At 41.6% G+C, this 15,301-nt stretch overlaps 1 protein-coding gene across 8 annotated transcripts in view; it reads right to left on the minus strand.

Moving 5' to 3' along the window:
• Positions 1–2,665: 2,665 nt before the first annotated feature.
• MAPKBP1 (mitogen-activated protein kinase binding protein 1) overlaps positions 2,666–15,301 on the minus strand; it is a 93,744-nt gene continuing 81,108 nt past the window's right edge. For 3 of the 8 annotated variants that reach the window (XM_066997777.1, XM_066997775.1, XM_066997776.1), the window contains exons 26-32: positions 13,979–14,124; positions 13,332–13,502; positions 12,451–12,529; positions 10,611–10,921; positions 8,759–9,820; positions 5,420–5,505; positions 2,666–4,430 (exon numbers count right to left, since the gene is read on the minus strand). In XM_066997777.1, coding sequence (XP_066853878.1) covers positions 4,137–4,430; positions 5,420–5,505; positions 8,759–9,820; positions 10,611–10,921; positions 12,451–12,529; positions 13,332–13,502; positions 13,979–14,124 — 2,149 coding nt within the window. In that variant the 3' untranslated portion in view covers positions 2,666–4,136. The remainder of the gene's footprint in view (positions 4,431–5,419; positions 5,506–8,758; positions 9,821–10,610; positions 10,922–12,450; positions 12,530–13,331; positions 13,503–13,978; positions 14,125–15,301) is intronic. The other 5 variants (XM_066997778.1, XM_066997780.1, XM_066997779.1 and 2 more) reach the window with 3 other exon arrangements.

Below are 15,301 nucleotides of genomic sequence, written 5' to 3' on the forward strand. Positions count from 1 at the left end.
AGAACAGCCTGCTCGCTCAGGGGCCGCACAAGACCTGCTTCTATTATTTTCTTGAGGTTTTTATCATTTAAGTATCCTGGATGTTGCACATCTGGGGACGGGGGGGAGATGACACCATATACATGCATGACTTTTACCAATGGTGTTTAAATACCTGTATTTTTTCCTTATATATAATTATATACATATCCTTTCTTTAAAAAAATTAAGTTCATATGTTTCTACTCCTGTAGGGAAACACCCCAGTTCTCTGAGGTGTGATGAATTCTCCAAAATGGGGGATTTTGGTGAGGATGCTCTAAGGCCTACCCCAACCATCACCCGGGAGAGCTGACAGAAAGGAGAAGACAACCTGAGAGAGGAGGTGGAGGAAACGCACAAACACCGTACATCGTCTGGGTGCTACTGAGGGAAAGGAAGGCCTCAGCGACCCACGGCAGGAGTGACACCGAGTTTGCTGCGCTTCCTCCTGCACCACTTCAGAGGGCCTAAGAACGAAGCAAGGGGTCTCGCAGGCAAAGTGACACTATTTACTATGAAGATGGGGCCGGGGGGAACACAGCACTGTTCTCATTTTGACCAGGAATGTTGGGTATAAGGGATAAAACGTATGTAAGGAGAACAGGTAGATCTAAATTTTTTCTTTTTTTTACAGACTATGTTAAACAAATAACTTGGTTTAATACAGGTGTCTGGTTGTACCTGTGCTAACACCCACACAAACCAGTAAGAGGGATCCCAAATCAGTAAGAGGGATAGACTCAAGTTTATTACCTCCTCCCACAAGCCTTTTCACTTCCCAGGCAACTACCATTCAGTTTTTCTCTACTTGGCCTAATGGACAGCCTGTAGTGAACCATACTCACAAGGTGCAACAAAATGTAACACATTTATGCTCTCTTTTTGCTGTAAACTAGAATTTTTAGGGATATTTCCTACTGCCAGCAATAGGAAGTTACCAGGGAAGAGTCAGTTGCATCAGTCTCAAACAGCAGCACTATCTCATCACACCTCTAAGCAACAAACTTGTGGCACTAACATCTCCTTTACAGGACTTCCACCACTCAGTTCTTAACTACCAAACCTTGGGCAAGCAGCTGACAATTTTGCCTTTTAATATGCAGTTGCTTAGAGGACAGCAAGCAAAGAAACAAGAGGCCCAATAGGACATCTTTAAAAAAACATCTTTCAATTCATTCTTCAGTTACTGATCGCCACCTCAGTCCTAAATCTACTTTCCTGAAGCCTTTCTGTACTATGTCTCATGGTTATTGGCCAAATGATGTTCCTCAGGCCAAGACTCTCTACCTCTACTTTGTTTTCCTGAATGTCCTACACATGCTATTCTAATTTAAACTATACAATCATCCTCCAGCTGATCTACTTGCCCAACTCTTTTATCATCATTCTGAATAATTTACCTCTGGTTTCCTGCATGCAGCCATGACCCCCAAGCAAAATCCACTCCAGGAAACAAAACCCACTTTGATCAGCTTAAAAATCAAATTTGCTCCACGTCTCATTTCCAAGGAGCTTTGTTTTGTATCTCTATGCCAGCTTCACTGGTTGTTGCTCTGTGCCTCGATGTCAATTTCATTCTGGCTCTCTCTGACCCTTTTTGTCACTACCTCATAGTAGAAATAATAAAATGGAATAAAATTGCACAAGGAAGTAATATAAAGGACCCTTAAACCATTATCTTCAGTACCAAAAGATACCTGGGTTGAAGGGACTGCTATTTTACCTGAGTGTCTTGTGGCCCCAGTACAGCAAGAAATTTCTTGTATACCAGGACATACATGTTCACAGTCTGAAAGTGGAGGAACTAATCATCTTAAAAGCAAGCTTGGCCCACACTAACTCTGTCACAGATCCACAACTGCCACCAGACATTCCACTCACAGCATCTCCAGCACAACTTTTCACTCAAGGAAACTGCCAGAAATTTCCTCTACTTTTCAACTTGTCTTTACAAACCTCTCTTGCACAACTGATTCAGAAGAGCGCAATGCTGAGATAGGACTAGAAGACAACACTTTTAAAGTTTCAGTACAAGCCCATGGAAGGAAAGGTTAGCAAGGACACCTGAAACATTTGATGAAGCAGATCTATGTTACAGGCAGAAAAAGCTGGAAAGCCCTGAAAGTGCTTGCCATGCTGCCATGTCCTGAAGCATTCAGCAGTGGTGATCAGCCAGAAACCTGTTAGGGGGAGAGCAAGAACTGCAGATAATTCATCCCTAGAGTATATTGAAGAAATAGGTCACCAGTCTGGCTGTCCCAGTAGAAAAAGGCTGCAATGCAGATCCCCAGTCACAGAAAGGACATAAAACAAAGCAAGACAACAGAGTGCATTTCAGAGAGCCACAGGATTTCCAAGAGATGCCAACCAGGACAGTAAAACAAAAGAAGATTGCTTCAGGCCTTTAACCTATGGGAACAAAGTGACTGGCTACCTTTAGTGACTTCCAGATGCTGGCATTCTCTCACCCACCTGGAAGCTTCTTCTTGCATTAGTTTTATAAAATGGGGTTACACTACTCTGCCTTAAAATAAATACAAGTCTGAAGATGGAGGAAATAAAGCATTTTGTGCATCTGCCTCTGTTGTGAAAAGGATTGGGAATAAGGGGGAAGGTGCTGAAGAGTTTTTATTGGTTTTAATGTTTTGTTTTTTTTTCTTAGCTTATCATTGACTAGTAAAGTATCACTGGACATTTTTAAGCCATAACAAACACAGGTCAGCATAGGTTTAGAGAAGCTCCACAGGGTGAGAAGAGAATTGCACACACAAATGCAAAGAAGATTTTCTGTTTCAGTCAAGAGATTAATGAAAAGAGTCTGGGGGAGGGGGTAGGGGAATGGTAGAAAACACATTCCAAAATATCTTAGTTCAAAGTTCTAGGGAAACCATTTTCTGCAGGTAGGTGAAATAGATTTACAAAAGGAAAGAGAATCCCAGTTTTCTCGGGATGTAAGTGTTGTTTTCCTGACAAGCAAGAAAACATTTTTCCATCAAGACAGTGAAATCAACAAATGATATGGATGAGCAGTTGCACTGAAGATCTCTCAAATCCACAGTTACGCTGTATGAGATGGAAACCAGCTTTTCAACGTCACTTCTCAGCAAATAAATCATAACCCCAAATTTCCCAGTCATGATAACATCAAAGTTGATATCCAATTCCTAATCATGAAAGCTGGCTGAAATGAACTTTCATATTTGTATTTAAATCTTTTTAAAACGTCGTCAGGAAAAAAAAAAGGCTGCAGTACATGAATATCAACATAATGCCAAATTCCAGACTAAAAATATCACTACTGATTTCATTAAGCAAACTCCAAAGCTTGGTCCAAGGGTTGCAAAGTCTTACCCCTGGAGGTGAACGCAGATAAAAATACAGTATGGGGACTGTCTTGTGAAACAAGAGAAAAGCAGACAGAGTAGTCAAGACAACAATAAGATTACTCTAGGTAACAAACTATGGCAGGAAAAGAAAGAACAGCAAGACAAGATCTAAGCAGAAACAGTTCATTAATTGCACAGACACTCCAGCCTGTCTCCCTGTTGGGGATTTATAATACAGAGATTGTGTCTCGCGGGGATATGGCAAGGGATTGACATTTTTTGTTAAAGAATAAAGATAATAGTCACAAATGTGACATAGAGTAACAGTCAGAAAATAATAAATTAATAAATAAACCCATAAAAAGTCTGCTTCTTGATTCTCCTGAAGCCTTGGAGAAGAAGGGATTGGCTTCACTGGAACTCCTTTGTATTTAGTCAGCAGTTCAGATTTGCTTGGATAAACGGGATTTTCTTTGTTTCTTTAGGTGCCAAACATCCTGATCTCCTGGCTATGGAGAAATTTCCAGGCAATTTCTCCAAACTCCTCTTTCAAAACTTTGTCTAGAGACAGGAATTTGAAGACAATTGGGAAAAAAATATTAAAATTGTGGCCAGCACATTGCTAAGAATTAGAGCAAGTCAGTTGTAGTGGCCTGAGGAAATCAATTTCTAAAGGTCACCCCACCAGCTCTAGACCAGCACGATGATCGCATCAATCTGAAGATCTCTCTGTGGTCCTTCTCTTGGGATTATTTCTGTGTATTCACAAGCACCTGAAAGACACTGCTTTTAAAGTTTTTTGTCCATGCGTCGTTCCACAGCTTGTAGCAATAGCTCTGAGTACTGTTCCAGCAAAGCTAGTGTCTGCTCATCTCCCAGACTCTTGGGACTTGGTAGATTGGCACCAGATCCATCATTTAGTGGCCTAGTGGTATCTTGAGACTGTGCCAGTACCTCCGTAACCTTTGGAAGCTCTTCCTCATCCTTCAGGGAATCCAATTCTTTCTTCATTAAGGAGAATGCTTCTGTCAGGAGGCCTGCTATTTTATCTTTGTCAGTAGAAGACTCCGTATCATTTAACACCTGAAAATAAAGAGGCAAAAGAAAAGAAAAAAGAATGCATTGGGTTTTGGATAGAGCACAAAGTACGCAGTTTCAGCCCTTTAGGAAAGTGAAGCCATGCAGAAGATTTACAGACCATTTAAGTGTCCTTTTCTTCAACATTTGAGACTGCCAATTTAGTCATATATGTATGCATCCAATACAGCCAGTCATACAAGAAACAGAGGCATTACTCCAATAGGATAGAGGCAGAAAGTACATTTTTGGGTAGCGACCCCTTTATACTGAGCCTTAACAGCTACTGTTTCCCAGTTGCTACACAGGGCCACAGTCTCTTCTTCTTTCTGTCTGCCAGATGCAGCTGGTCAGAGGAATGCAGAGGTCACAGAGCTAATGCAAGCACTAAGACTGTAGCTGCAGAGAAACACGTGGCAGAAGCTCACTGTGGAAATCTCACACTTAGTACAATTTGACAGATCAGTGCAAAGCAAAGAAAACAAGATCTGTTGTAATACTCTGCATGTAATGATGTTCTGGCAGTAAGGGGGACAGGCAAGTGGATGCGTGTTACTTCTCACAGCTGGATTCCCACGATAATTTGCTAGTACTTTTCCCAGGCATCAAAGACAGAGAACAGAAGGCAATAATAAAACTTAAAGTTCATACAATATTCTATATCTCTGAAGCATAGTATAAATATTAACTAATTCCCTAATACCCCTTGGAAAAGGAGCGTACTGTTATCTTCAGCTTACAAATAGGAAGAACAATCTGTAAAGTTAATTGATTTGCTCAGAATACCATAGCAAGCCATTGGAAAAATGCAGCGGTTGAAAATCAGGAGTTCCTGTCTCCCAGCTCAAGCTTTGGTGCAGAGAAGTATACCAGGCAGCTTCTGCCACTGAACACGCAGTCAAGAGAATACTTCGAGCATGCAAGCACACACATTCAGTGCTTGCGGACTGTAAAGCCAACCTGCTAAAACAGAGACTGTGTCTGAGGTCACTCACCATGCGGTAAAGATGAATGGCTTTGCGCATGCTGTCCTGGAGCTCTGATACCACATGCTCACACTGCTCTACGCTGATGCACGATTCTGAAGGGGAGGAAAAAATAAAAGCCCACACTAAGGCACAGACACTCCAATATCTGAGATCTCACAGCTGGGTAAGAAAACGTTTCTTAACACACATTCAAAAGATCACGTGCATACACTTCTCGTTCAATTTTTAGGGATGGTTTGAGTCAATCCTTGGATAAAGTTCTATATTAGTTCATATTAGCTAGAGAGGCTTATTGGATAAAGTTCTATGTGAACTTTCCTTCATATTAGCTAGAGATGCTTCTTGTTTCAAACATTCCTGTTTTTCTAATGTTTAGCCTCTCCAAAGTCAATAAAGGTTTCTGTCGGATCATACAATGTTGTTACAGTCAAGGGTAGTCAAAAATCACCCATGTTATTCTCATTTATAGTTAAATTCAGGTTTGAAAGAAGTCTTCCAGTGGCAATATGGACTGATCTGAGGTGCCTCTAATTTGGCCTCCACCTAGTCAGAAACTTACACACTCTTCTTCACGTATCGTTTTGCACAGCATACAATGAAGAACTGTGAGGATGAAGGATTATACTGAATAATAACAGTGTTCTCTAGTGAGGACTAAGGTCCAGAGGAGTGCTGACTAACAAACCCAGTCATAACAGTATCACATTGCTGAACAACCCAGGATACTGGTACACCATATTTCAAAACCTGAAAATAAAAGCAAGCAACACAGCTTCCTTCCAGTGCTCACTGGACACTAATTCCAAAGCATCAGAGCCAAAGGCCTGCAATGCTTTCAGAAAATAAACACTTCCGTGAGTTAGACATAAATCATGAACAAAGACATTGACAGACACACACAAACTGCAGTTATCTTCAATTTACAAAGGGCATATGACTTCCTTTAGTTACCCTAAAAACTGAACTTTGTCACACTAGCACAGTTATTTCTGCACTTCATGAAGGTCATCTTTGAACAGGCTGAGGGAACCTTAGCTAATTTTATGAATACATCTAGAAGATGTATAAATAAGCACTGCTAGAAGAACATCCTTTTATGTATACGTAAAAACACTTGAAAAACAAAAAAGGACATGAGCAAACCCTTCCATCTGCATTCTTCATTCCTGAATCACCCAACCTGGTAGAGCACAGTGGGTTTCTGTTCAGTCCAAGATTCTTGCCCCCTTCCCCCATCCCCCCCCCTTTTTTTTAACCCACTTCTTTCTTCTCATTATTGTTCCTGGATTTCTCCTCTACTCTTTCTTTTATGCTGGTCTCCAGTTCTATGAGATGCCAGTCAGGAGAAAGGTCACAAATGTAATATCAGTGCTTGAGTAAAAGACGTTTTCTGCCTCTTGGGTGTGGAGAGCACAGCTCTTCAGAAAGCAGCAGGGAATATTAAACACAGCAACAGTATCCAGCACATCTTCAGCATTTTAACTGTAGATTTCAAAATGCTTCAATAAAAACAACTAAGTCTCCTTAACAGTAGATGTTATACAAGCAGGAAAAAAGAAGGACAGAAAAATTAAGTGGAATCCAAAAGTCACAGAGCAAGTCAGAAGCAGAACAGGTCTCTGACTGTCAGCCCTGCAGTTCTAGTCTAAACAGCCACATTATGATCCACAGAAGACACAGTAAATTGTCCACAGCAATAGCCAGCTCCGATCTAAACAGCTTTTCCAGCATTTACCACTACAAATTTGGGAAAAGTGGTCTCCAAGAAGGTGAAGGCTGATAACTATCCACTGAGGGGAAAAAAATTTTGTAGATCAACTGTGCTAAACCATACTAACTCACTAAATAATGATGCTGAAATATCCTGTCAGGGAATGCTGTGTACGGGGAGCTGCTTAAAAAAAAAATATATATATATATATATATATTTGCTGTTTCTCTGCACTATCTATGCTAACTCTGCAAACAGAGGTTCCTATTAACTGACCAAAAATCATGCGATGTCTCACTTGATTCCCAAGTCTAGAAGAGAAAACTCAGCATAAAAAGTACAAACAAGTGAACTGTTATTGCCTGGCTGTAGAAATGATTCCACAGCTCCAGGCCGCACCCCTGTTGAAGGAAACCTCACCTCTGCAGGGGTTAGGGTTTGGAAGTTTCAGACACACTCACTGTTCAAAAGAGCAATTATCCTATGGTGTAAGAACAGTAGGTCCCTCAGACAAAAAAAAAAACAAAAAACAAACAAACAAACAAAAACATTTCCTGTATTGCATACCAGTGCTTCAATCTTAGGCATTTGATCCCTCTAGAAATACAGAAAGAAAAAGTGCAGCAAACCCAGAACGTCTCTCTGCAATGCTTAGGTGCAGAAATATTGTACTTCACCATTGCAATGAATGGTGGGACAGCCTGACACCACAGAAAGTAATTGATCAAAGGATAATAGAGGTATTCCTTCTCAGACACGAATAATAACAACATAGCAAAAGGGATTACAAAACTGTGCACTGCCTCGTCCCCTGAATGTATAATATATCAGAGCAGTGGTTAACATACAGCTTCATACTGCACAACTCAGCTGAGTAATTTGAGAAGTCATATTTCCTTTCAGGTTGTGACACAAAAGAAAAAACCTCTGGAGACCACAGCCTTGGAGGACAGGTTTTTTGCTTCAGTTTGAAGTTACCTACTAGCCTTCATATGATTGATGTACCTTAAACCAGAGCCTGTAACAGATCCAAGAGCTCTTTCAGCAGGTAAAATAGTTCCCCAGCTAGTACCTTTTTCTCCAAATTAGAGATAATTCAAAAACTAAATCCTTGTTCTTGATGCTCATACCCAAAGGCCTAGGCCTGCATGTGCACTGCGTGCCTAGCTTGCAGACGTCCTCAACGTGATAGCAGCACAGATTTTCTCACTCTCACAGGTGGTTACAGCAAGGAACTTGCCTTGGCCAAGCCTTATCTCACATAACAAAACTGCATGTAAACCACTCTGAACCCTGCACATTTGCACATGTTAACAAAGTGAGGACCAAGCTGCCTGGCATAACTTCACTGTCACTAATTATCTCACTAGGTCCAGCTAATACATACTGGCCTGCACCTTCACCTGCTGGTTGGAGAGGCAAAGGTGATGTAACTTACATGCACTAAGGGAGATTCACAACATGTCAGTTTTCAAGACTGACCAAAAAAGGTTAGAACCACCAGGTGCAATTGTTCAAGGAGGTCTACCTCCTCGCACCTTAGATTCAGCTAAAATCTAACTTGAGACATAAGACCCATAGAAAATGGAAATTAAAGACTCAGAAAAAGATGTCAGGCTGAAGAAGTGTCTCACCATTGAGGGGATGGCTTATGGAACGAGACAGGTGCAGACAGGACGAGACAGGCCAGAAGCTGGACGTAAAGAAATGTGATGGGATCGTGAAGCGGTTCACAAAGACAGGAGACAGAAGGGGGAAGATAAGAGATGGGTATCCATGCACACCTGAGACCTGTGCCGAGGCAGTTACAGATGTAGGAGACCTCGGCCTGATGGGGTCTAGTGGGCAAAGTCCGGGTTGGTTGTCTAGCACACAGGCGATGCCGGTGATCCTCTCCCTGCACCTGGGCAGCGTGCTTTCAGGAGACTTTAGGTGCCGGACCTCTGAAAACTCCCTCAGTTTTAGGTTTGTGACCTCTGGCTCATCTTGGCAACCTGTCCTTGAGACTGGACTCTCCACTGGGCTCTCCTTAACAAGTCCTGCTGAGTTCTCTCTACCAGGAACCGGAGACCCAGAGGTTTGATTCTCCCTTTTGGAGGTTCGGACCTCAGGAAAAGAGGGTTTCTTTTTACAGGCCCCAGCAGGTGACTGCGGAGACTGTGGCTCAAGCAGGGTTTTGGTTTTGGTAGTGGGTGAGAAGGAGGCCAGTGTGGGTCTATCAGGCAATGGCTTAGGAATGTCAAGAATCAGGTGTGCTCGGTTTGATGATGCCAACTTGCTGTGGAAGGACTTGGGAGATGAGCAGTTTACAACTGGCTGAAGCGCTGGCTTCACTGGAACGTTTTCTTTCACTGGTAACTTAATCTTCTCAGCATCTGTTGTGGGACTGAGCTGTGTCTTCTCTGGCACCGGAGGACTTGTCCTCCCATCAGTCGGCATTTCAGTGGAGTAACCAAGGTACAGATTTTCCCCTACAGATATGCTCCTTGACATCTTAGCCCGAAAGCTGGTTGTGGGGTTCATGTAGGACTTTGGTTTTGCAGTCCGGACATCTTTGGCCAGCAGAGCACCAGATCCATCCATCTTCAAGAGACTGGCTGATAACACCCTGCAATTGTTAGGTCTGGTATCCTTCTCAACCACCATCAGAGTCTGAGGACGCTGCTTGGCAGAAGGTATCACTCCAGGACCCTTATCTGTGAAAATTAAACAGACAAACATACCAAAAATAGAAAAGGGCCTGCAGTGAATTCCAAAAGTGGAAAGTAACAGGGTTGCTTCAGCTTATGTGACTCGGCTCAGCCCAGGGAAGAGGTGTTCAAAACCACTACTTCAGGTTAATGTTACCAAGCCTCAACAGCTTTCTTTTTTCCCCCATCCCTCATACTGCTAACACACTGCAGCTTACCTGATGAGAGACCTGTTCTTAAAGCATACAGACGGAAGACCTCAGACCACTCTGATCATTAACTGAAAGGCCGGAGGAAACAGGCACAAACTGTCAGTCCTCTAATCCACTCATATATACATGGTGTTGCAGTGATAAGGTGTTTTTTTTTTTTAAACAAACAGAGTGCTTATTGATGGCTCATGAAACTGGAGTTCTTTCACGCAGAGTGCACAGATACAGTAAGCTCCCTCTTATTGCACTCTCCTTCCCTCTTTCTCCCTCCCCACTCTGGGGGAGCTTCACTCTTGACCTGGAACACCTACCCATGGCACGAGAGGATTTCTTTGCAGTCCTTTTCACCTTTGGCATTTTTCCTCCCACAGGTGCCAGACAAATATCAGAAACTGATAATTAGGAGACCAGCATCTGTATTACAAATTGAAAATATTTTCCCTTGATGGGCTAAGAATTAAAAGAGATGTAAAGCCCACAGCTCAGAACACAGAAAGACATTAGCTTAATTCAAACCTCTACTCAAACTCAAATCTCCCCATTTCATTTCTGAGTTTATACTACCACTCAGTCGGTGTCCTTACCCTCATGAACAAGGTCGTGAACTGACTGTGCCTTTCTCATCACTGCATTCACAGGGCCTTCTGGAAAGGATGCAATAACCCGTCCAGGAGCCATACCAGCTCTGCCGGCCTCCGAAGCTGATTTGCGTTTTTTCTGGACATAAACAGCCCGGTGTGTATTTATACTCTCCAGGAGATGGCTGTTCTCCAAAGCATCACCAGGATGACTGCCGCCATTTTTCAACAGGTCTGGAGTAAATCCATTGGTCTGGGTTGGAGGTGCAATGGGCTTTGAATCCAATATCAGATTCGATGAAGAGAGTGACAAGCGTCTAGAGAATGCAATAAAGAAATCCTAATTAAAACAAGTAAGTATATTGCCCTGGACAAACAAGCACGTGCATTTAGCCAGTTTCTGTGTGATAAAGAGCCCTTTCCTTCCCTATATGGATTTTTCAAGTCAAAATCACCCTAGGCTGTTACCAGTTTGTTCTACTTATCCCTGGAGGCATTGGTCTTCATGCATTTCACCTTAAACTACCCAATCACAAATAGCACCGGGTCACTGCTTCAAGAAGGGACTTTGCAAAAGGTGAAGGCAAAAGAACAGGAAAAGTTCCAGGCAGAGGGAAGACTGGGTAAGGTCAGGTCATGTCTCTTCTCTCAATTCACCTTACTAACAAAATCTTATACATTCTAAGATACCCCAAGAGAAATTACACTTTCACAACCTTATCAAAGTATAATTACTATGAAAGCTGGTCAGTATCTTCAAGAGAAAAGCTTTATTGCCTCCTCCTCTTCACTTCAGACAAGCATAGTGGGCTTACCTCAGAAAGGAGGCAACTTTCAATCTGATTTGTTTGACGGTCAAACAGATTAAAAGTCCACAAGTTTTCATAACCTAAAACTATTTCTCTTATTACACCTCTAGAGTTGCTAGCAACTTCCTTCACTCACCATTGCAAGTCTCCAGAAGCTTACACAATAACTAACCACTGGCTTTCTTCCCAAACATGAGGTCCCAATGCTAGATAGAGCTTATAAGAGGCACTCCTGAGAGCAGCAACAACTGCATGTGAATACAGCAATCACAAAAAATTTTCTTAACACAGAATCTAGACATAGCTGGTGAACCACAGATGTACCTAAATCCGCTCTATTCTATACAATGAAATTAAATTAATTTGAGACAGGATTTCAGGTTGTCATTTTGGAATAATAAAGGAGAACTTGTTTTAAATATTTATGTACCCAAATCAACTAAAATATTTACACTGCCACCACCCTTTTCTTCTTCTCTCTCTCTTTTTTTTTTTTTTTTTTTTAACACCATGGGAAACAGCTTGGAGAGGCTTTTTGAGGTGCTTTGGGACTGAGGATTTTTTGGAAGAGTAATATAATAATATTCCCATGGAGCTTTGTATGAGACACCAGAGCACCCTGTAAAGGCATGGGACTGAGAAATGCGGCTCGGTAAGAAAGGACTATAAAACAAAGGAAAAGTTGACAAGCCTATTTTCATTGTCCAAGCTGAATGAAATGCAAAAGAATAAACAGAATATAAATGGTGAAGAGTAAATTAAACAACAGTGATTCCTTCAGCTTAATCAATCAAGGTATTAATCACAAAACAGTTAATCACACCTTCAAAAGAGGAAAAATAACAAAACAACAGTGTTGCTTTAGGAAGAAATGGATCAGCTCGAGTGTCACAGGATGGCCTGTCCAAACCACAAGGGTCTGCAACCAACCTGCTGGGTGCAGAAGCCTGCTTGCTATTTTGGCCCAGGGCCTAGCACAAGACCTCACACTAGTAAAAACAGACAGACAGACGCACTCAAAACAAGCAGAGCCATACCTGAGAGCCGGGGACTGGGAAAGAAAGCGAGAGGAAATGCTGAGGTTTTCAGTTCTTTCCAGACTCCTACATGAACCACCTAAAAATTTTGGTTAAAGGGGAGAGAAAAAAGGAGCAATTTAGTTACAGAACAAACAAACATTCTGACATGCATTTTCTCTTCACAGAGACTATTGAATGTGTCCTCCCCATATCCAAGGGGAAATTTTGAGCTAAAACAACAAAGAATTAAGTAATTTCATTGCCTTATCTGTTCTTCTTAGATTACTCTGCCTTACATTGCTAATCTCCCTAAGGGTATGCCTCTTCCTTTTTCTCTTCCCTTTGTGTCCTATCCTGCCTGTAAGACTGTGAGGCATTGGCATCAAGCAGAAAGCAAACCAATCAAAGGAGGAAAACAAAAAAAGATATTGCTATGTGCAACCATTATCAATTCTAGCAAGATACGCTTTGTTCTGGAGTTGGTCGATAAAGACTAGCCAGCTCCTTTGCCACTCTGATGTCTCTTCTTATTCTCTCCCTCCACCCAGCATTTCAGCCTTTTCTTTTGTGGCATTTGTTTTGCCTTAACATACCACTAGAGGCCACTACATGTCACCTATGGGGACACACACACAGAGTCAATACATTCAAATACAACAGGAAAAACTGGTGCTAGAACAAGAGAAAGGCTTTTCAGGATTGCAGGGACAATACCTAACCCAAACCAACACAGACTCAAATCTGATCCACGCAAACTTACACACAAACCAACAGACTTATCAGATGTTTCTAATCTTCAAGCATCTCTACACTAATTCCCTATTTCCTCCTCTTTATACATTTATACCCAGCAGAAAGTCCTCTCAGAGAAAGTTCCCCCAGTAAGTGGAGAGCTGTACCTTTTCCATCAGTGCTGCCCAGTGTCCCAAAATGCTGCTTAAGGAACTTTTCCTGATCAGGTATCTGAGGAATTTCTCCCTCTGGAATGCTGGTACCCACATCCTCCTCTCCTTCCTCTCCCTCCAGGTCTGAGATGCCATCTACACTTAGGGGCTCAGTGCTTTCAGAATCTGGAAAAAGGTAAAAACAAAAACTGTAATAGCATGATCACAGTAACCTCAGTCACATTAAAAAAGATATTCACCAAACATGCTTATTTAAACAACTTAAACCTAAAATGTTACAGCTCAAGTCAGTCAGCATTAAGTGTAATTATCTAATTATCCCCCAACAGCACAGACTATGGGATAACCAATATTAAATCAATATAAAATCTGCCTCCCTAGCTAGGAGGGCAGAACAAAGTAAAAGGTTTGCAAGGAAAGTACAATTCAACCAATTCCTGCTTCTACAGTGGCTTCACTGAAGTGCCTGCTCAGATGATCCTGAATCTTTACAGCAATGCTAGCAAGACTAGCTAGTAGCTCATGAAGAGGATCAGCTACTACAGATCGGGAGCACAAACAATGAACATGGACAGCATAGCCCCATCAAGTTCCTGCAGTGATCCGCATCAGATATAAATTATATCATCTTTGCATCTTACCTTCATTTGGATGGTCTGGGCTGGACAGACGACTGCTGCTGTAATCTACAGAGCAGGCACTATCAGGACTGTGTTTGTCTGGGCATCCATTGCTGTGATAATTTCTATTTAGCTTCCCATGGGGCAATGCTTTTACCTGGAACTCACTACAAGAGAGACAGGAAGATACAGTGCTAGAAGAAATTTGTTTTACATGTAAAGGAGCATAGTCTAATAAGGCCTTACCTGTGTTAATAACAGCTTTGATTACAAAAGTAAGACTTTAAAGAGAAAAACAAGTTGATTTATTTTATCATTATACAGTACATTTTTTGCATTTCATTAAGCTTGGACAGTGAAGTCTCAAGGGGACTGTCTGACTTCCTGGGTGTTGTTAGTTTCCCATGACTACAAGGCACCAGCACTGCACTGCCCTGGCTTGATTTCCAGCACAGCTGAAGAACAAACGAAGTGGTCTACTCAATTAAAAAAGGACTAAAATCAGGCCTATACCCGTATGACACAAACTCCTATTTGCCACAGATTTGAGCCCAAATGCAGTATTTTTTCTATGTTCACAACCTGCTTCTTTGAGCCATTTCACTGTTGCAAAACAGAGAAGATCCCAGATTTGAGCAAGACTAATTCACTGATGAATATCATAAAAAATATAGTGTTGCAGGACAGGGTTCCTGATTTCTTTTGTGAATTCTCACGTTTTATTTTGTCAAGACACAAACACTGTTCTTTTTGCCTGATGCCTGAGGATGCAGAATTCACTCAATGGAACTGCATGGCAAGTACAGCTTGCAAAAACGAGCAAACTTTGAGATATTTCCAGTCTGTATCCAACATCACCAGAATGCCTCCCTTTCTTACATGTTGGAACAGCGCATGGGGCTGTCTATAATGTTACCATAATACAGATAAAAATGTAAATAAAGAGAAACTGGGAAAAAGCTTGCAGTTTCAACTGCAAAATCTTGGTATGCACTGTTTTATAGAAGCCTGTCTAAAGCTATCAACCCACTCTTTTTAACAGAGAAGGAGGAGACAGAGGAAATTAAACAGTTATTAGCATCAGGTTAAGAAGCAAAGGGAAAAATATAATCGAGGAAGGAAAAAATGGAGCATAGAAAAAAACAGAAAATTCAGTAAGGTAAAACTAAAACAGAAGAAATAGCAGAGGAAGGAGAAAGGTCTCCACTGTCTACAGTGTCCTTGTAAATTCTAACTCATGCAACTCATTATATTTCTCACAACAGCAACATCACATACTACATTTAAGTTAAATTCTTGCCCAATTAGGTTTGGAATTGTCCCAAATAATAACATCCTGTCTTT

The sequence above is a fragment of the Anser cygnoides genome, chromosome 5, assembly GCF_040182565.1.
Source record: "Anser cygnoides isolate HZ-2024a breed goose chromosome 5, Taihu_goose_T2T_genome, whole genome shotgun sequence".
NCBI classification, from domain to species: Eukaryota; Metazoa; Chordata; class Aves; order Anseriformes; family Anatidae; genus Anser; species Anser cygnoides.